The sequence below is a fragment of the Rhincodon typus genome, chromosome 10 (assembly GCF_021869965.1).
Source record: "Rhincodon typus isolate 14 chromosome 10, sRhiTyp1.1, whole genome shotgun sequence".
Lineage (NCBI taxonomy): Eukaryota > Metazoa > Chordata > Chondrichthyes > Orectolobiformes > Rhincodontidae > Rhincodon > Rhincodon typus.
Genome location: NC_063341.1, coordinates 35,524,337 through 35,529,349, shown reverse-complemented (window position 1 = coordinate 35,529,349; position 5,013 = coordinate 35,524,337). Strand labels below are relative to the sequence as shown.

Sequence of the window (5,013 nt, the reverse complement as noted above, 5' to 3'; positions counted from 1 at the left end):
ACTTATATTACTGTACTTGATAACTGCTAATGCAGGACATAGGTGTTGGCGTAAGTTCAGTGGTGGCACTCCTGGTTTCAGGTCAAAAAATCTTAAAAAACAAGTGCACGCTAGAAATGTAAGCATCTGGACTGACATTTCAGACATTAAACTGAGAATCTGTATGTCTGTATCAGGCAGATGTAAAAGACCTTCTATTCAAATAGAGGTGAGAGTTCTTCCAGCATCATAGCTGCTGGTGAGGTCAAGACCTGTTGTCATGCAGTGCATGTTTTATTGCAACTATATCCTCTGATTCTTCTGAGTTTATGAAAACTAAAATGTTAAAAAACAGACCTGTCGTCCAACACGGTCAGGTGGGGGCCACAAAGCATCATCTTCCTTTGTGATTTCACTGTCTTCTATGATTCGCTTCAGTTCTTCCATGACACTTCTATGTACATATGCCTATAACAAATGATGCAATGACCAACTGCATTTCACAGAATAATATAAAACTGCATAAATTACAAAACAAAACTTCTGTAAAGTTTAAATTAAATCCAATTTCAGAACAGAAGATATTTTATTGATAAATGACAGCGATTTTGAATTAACATTTAAAATCACATTCTCTAATTCGAAATGTTGAAGCATGCTTACCTCCTTCCTAATCATTACATCATTTTTGTAATTGCTGTTGTTTGCGTATCTTAGTTTACCTGTCAAATGAAAACAAGTATGATTTGTACCATTGACTAAAGGCATTAAAAAATAGCATCAAATACCAATTAATTCATTAATGTCAGATCTTCTCTTTCTCTGATCACCCTCAGCCCTTGCAATTAAGGCAGCAGTATATCTCTAGGCTAATGATAAAATTTCAGGTTCTGCAGCTAGGCAACGCTGCATGAATAATGGGTTAGTTTTGAAAAGTGAAACTTGAAGCATAGTTTCTTCAGCAGGAAAGTGAAACATGTTGACACATTCAACTTTGAAAGCAACAAATTAGCGAGATTCCAATCCATTCTCCCACCATATTTCATCCATCCTTGTCTCAAACACAATCATGCTTGGTGAAATGCTCTCTTGATGCTGATCATCCATCTTTCACATGCAGGTCTACACATGAATGGCAGCAAACTATTTTACCATGGTGTCATTAAAGTCAAGACTAATTATATCAACTATGTACAGAAAGGCACTTATCTGCAAAGGTAGCTGAGTGCTATCCTCACTAACTCAAGGATATTGAAGACATGTATAATTTTGCCATCTGATTGGTAACTCACCCAAAAAAGGAAGTCACATTGGCAGGCAATCCTGCCATGTATCCTTTCAGACATATCTCTATTTTTAAATTATAATATTGATAAATGGGGAAAGACTAGATCTTGTTGATAGGCACTTTGCTTTTAGCTTAAAAAACTCTGGGCAGAAAATTCAGAGTTTAGGAATTCCTCATTTGCAAAGTATGGCAGCTCACTGCCTTAATGATCTGATGGGAAGCAACATAGTACACCATAACGTAAAATGAAAAATTGAGCCAATAAGACTCCACTGCAACAAATTCTAATGTCCAGCGCTTACCTATGTTAGTTCCACAAAAATAATCTAAAGCTTTGAAAAGCCTTCAAACACTAGATCAATTTGACTCCAATCCAGTTATCCAGCTGATTAGAATTAGCAAGGCAATGAACTACCAGATACTGTAAGAAATACCTCATTTTGTTTTGCCAGTGTATCACCAAACAAACTTCGTTAATTGTTATTATAGTTTATACCGGATTTACATACAATGTAAAATAAGATACAAAATGAATGCAGGGAGCAAGAAATTAACACACTTCAAATCTCCCAAAAGCAAAGATAACTTTAACTCTGATCAAATGATACATTGTCCAGTATAACAACCTAAGAAATTCTCAACATCTGGCAATTCAATGAAGCACTTTTCACAAATTCATGTAATTTCTTTGCATTGCTAATTTGGCTGTCTGTTTGGACAATAAATTTCACATACATTTAATACACAGTAAATGAATTTTCAGCAGAGTTATGGTCCTGCAAAAGTTTCATTTCAAAGCAACTTCTTCCAAGACCCTTCACCGCATAACCAGAAACATAATTAAAGCCCATGATGTTAAGTCCATTACTGCCCAGGTCAGGAGGAATAATTTTGTTGTGTATCAGATAATTGCTTAAAATTACAGGATGAGAGGAAGATCGAGTTCTAGTTCTGGTAATATATCACAGAAAAGAAGCCCAGGAAACAAAGCCGCATGTGTGCTGAGGGTCACAAGCAACCCAACCTTTATACACTAATTTACAATTGTATGCCAGTCTTAGGATTGAATCCCAAAGTTAACTTTTGCCCAGCACATCTCACTATTCACCCAAATCTGTACATGTCTGTCAAGTAAATAAGAATAACACTTTGGTTAGAAAAACAAGAGACGCAACATAAATTAAGGGTGCAATTCTTAATAGAATGAAAAAGCAGAGGAACCAGAGGTAAATGCATATAAACTCATTTAAAGTGGCAAATTAGGTTCAGAAAGCAGTAAATACACTGGATCCTGGGTTTTACAAAAACAAGAACAGGGTACAAAACTAAGTTGTGGACCTTCATAAAACACCGGTTCAGCCTGAAAAGGAGCGGTGTGTCCAATTTTGGTCCAAGAATATGGCAGAGGTAGATTCAATCACAGAATTGGATAATTATTTGAACAGAAAACATTTTTACAAAGCTGCAGTGGAAGAGTGATGACGTGGGACCAGCTGAGTTACTGCTACAAACAACCCACAGTGACAATTTTTTTTGTGTGCTGTGTATGATTCGTGTAGACACATTTACAGGGCTTGATGAACGTGTTAAAAGGAGGAAGTTGACGATTACCCTGCTATAGTGATCAAGAATGGTAGGTTTGTGAGAAACATAAAACAACAGCACGGATTATAAAAAGCAAAGTGCTATGGATGTTTTGAATCGGAAATGAAAACAAATTCTGGAGAAACTCAACAGGTCTGGCAGCATCTGTGGGGGGAGAAACAGAATGACAGAGTCCCAAGTCCTTCCAAACCAGCACTGGGTGAATGGGGTGTTTCTTGTATTTGTAAATTTGACGTAGACAGCAGAATTTAAAAAAACCTAAACACTAAATCAAGTTTCACATCTCCTGTACATCAGTGAAAATGAATAACTGTTTAATATTCAAAGCGCAGGGAACCTGGGGATATTTTCGCTGCTGAAGCTTTCACAAGGCCCTAAATGCAGCAGCGAGGAAATGCCAGTTGAAGGGGAGGCTGTGTGCAGGGAGCTGTTCAGCTGTATATTGGTGCTGTTGTTACACACTGACTGAGAGCCATGCTGCAACGTGAGGCCCGCCGCCCTACCAGGCCCAGGCCCAGGCCCGACCAGCCTTCCCTCCGCCACCAGCAAACCTCCCGCCGGCCTCCGTCTTCACATTCGTGCCGCCGACCCGCTGGTCAACTCTTACCGTCCGGCCTGAACTCAAACTCCAGGAACTCGTGTCCGAACTTGCCCTTGTGTCCCACATAATAGCGGAGGTAGAAATCACTCGACATGGTCCCGCCGGCCCTCCTGCGTCCGGCGGCACCACGTGACCTGCCGCTCTCACTCTCTCTAACCTCCCCCAAACCCAACGGCCCGATTGTCGTCATCGAGCAAAACCCCGCCCCTTCTCCTGGGCTCTGCTTTCAGCCTGTGGCAGAGTTAGTAGTGTGCGTGTACCAGGTTGTACTCGTTGGAATGAAAGCAAACTACTGCGGGAACAAACAAATGAGACACCCAATCTGATATGTGAATGAAATGTCTTCATCTCCTATTACAATCTCCAGCTCCTGTTACAAACACAGAAACTTCGAAAATAGATGCAGGATTAGGCCATTCGGCCCTTCGAGCCTGCACCACCATTCAATAAGATCATGGCTGATCATGCAATATCAGTATCCCATTCTAGCACTCTCCCCAGACCCTTTCATCCCTTTAGCCACGAGGGTCACTTCCAGCTCCCTCTTCAATATATCTAATGAACTGGCCTCAACAGCTTTCCGTGGGACAGAATTCCAGAGGTTCCCAACTCTCTGATTAAAGAAGTTTTTCCTCATCTCAGTCCTGAATGGCTTACTCCTTATTCTTAGACTGTGACCCCTTTGTTCTGGACTTCCCCAACATAATGTGAAGTTGCTGATTATTTATTTATTTAAGAAGGTTTCACAATCAAGTACAAAGCATAAAATATAAATTTCTTAAAACATGTACTGATATCGACTGATGATTGATTGTGGATTTTATTAAACAAATTCTGTGTTGAATCCATCACAATTAATCGACAAGTTCGCTGACGACAGCCCCATAATGGAACAGATATCTAACAACGACAAGTCAAAATACTGAAGGGAGGTAAAGGGCTTGGTGATGCGGTGTAATGAAAACAATCTGTCTCTTGAGATCAGAAAAACTAAAGAACTGATCATCGACTTCAGAAAGAAAGGAGGAGAACACGCCTCCATCTACATCAATGGAACTGAGGTTGAGAGAGTGAAGATCATCAAGTTCCTCAGAGGGACGATAACCAACAACTTGTCCTGGACTTCCCATGTAAATGCAGCAGTCAAGAAGACACAACAACGCCTCTTCTTCCTCAGGCAGGAAATTTGGCATGTCCATAAGGTCCCTTACCAACTTCTACAGATGCACCATTGAAAGCATACTGTCGGGTACATAATGGGCTGGTATGACAATTGCTCTGCCAGGACTGTAAGAAACTACAGAAGGTGGTATGCACAGCCCAGACCATCATGGGAGACAACCTTCCATCCATGGGCTGTATTTACATGGCTCACTGCTGCAGAAAGGCGGCTGACATTATCAAAGACCAATCGCACCCTGGTAATGACCTACAATCTCTTCCATCAGGCAGAAGATACTGAAGCCTGAATACATGCATAAGCAGATTCAGAAACAGCTTCTTTCCAGCCATTATCAGACTGTTGAATGGACTCTAGCCT

The 5,013-nt window shown here is 40.5% G+C and overlaps 1 protein-coding gene across 1 annotated transcript in view; it reads right to left on the bottom strand.

Moving 5' to 3' along the window:
- The window catches only part of magoh (mago homolog, exon junction complex subunit), a 9,146-nt gene extending 5,502 nt beyond the window's left edge, over positions 1 to 3,644 (bottom strand). Inside the window, exons 1-3 of the mRNA XM_048601819.1 lie at positions 3,480 to 3,644; positions 643 to 701; positions 337 to 447 (exon numbers count right to left, since the gene is read on the bottom strand). Coding sequence (XP_048457776.1) covers positions 337 to 447; positions 643 to 701; positions 3,480 to 3,567 — 258 coding nt within the window. The 5' untranslated portion in view covers positions 3,568 to 3,644. The remainder of the gene's footprint in view (positions 1 to 336; positions 448 to 642; positions 702 to 3,479) is intronic.
- Positions 3,645 to 5,013: the final 1,369 nt, after the last annotated feature.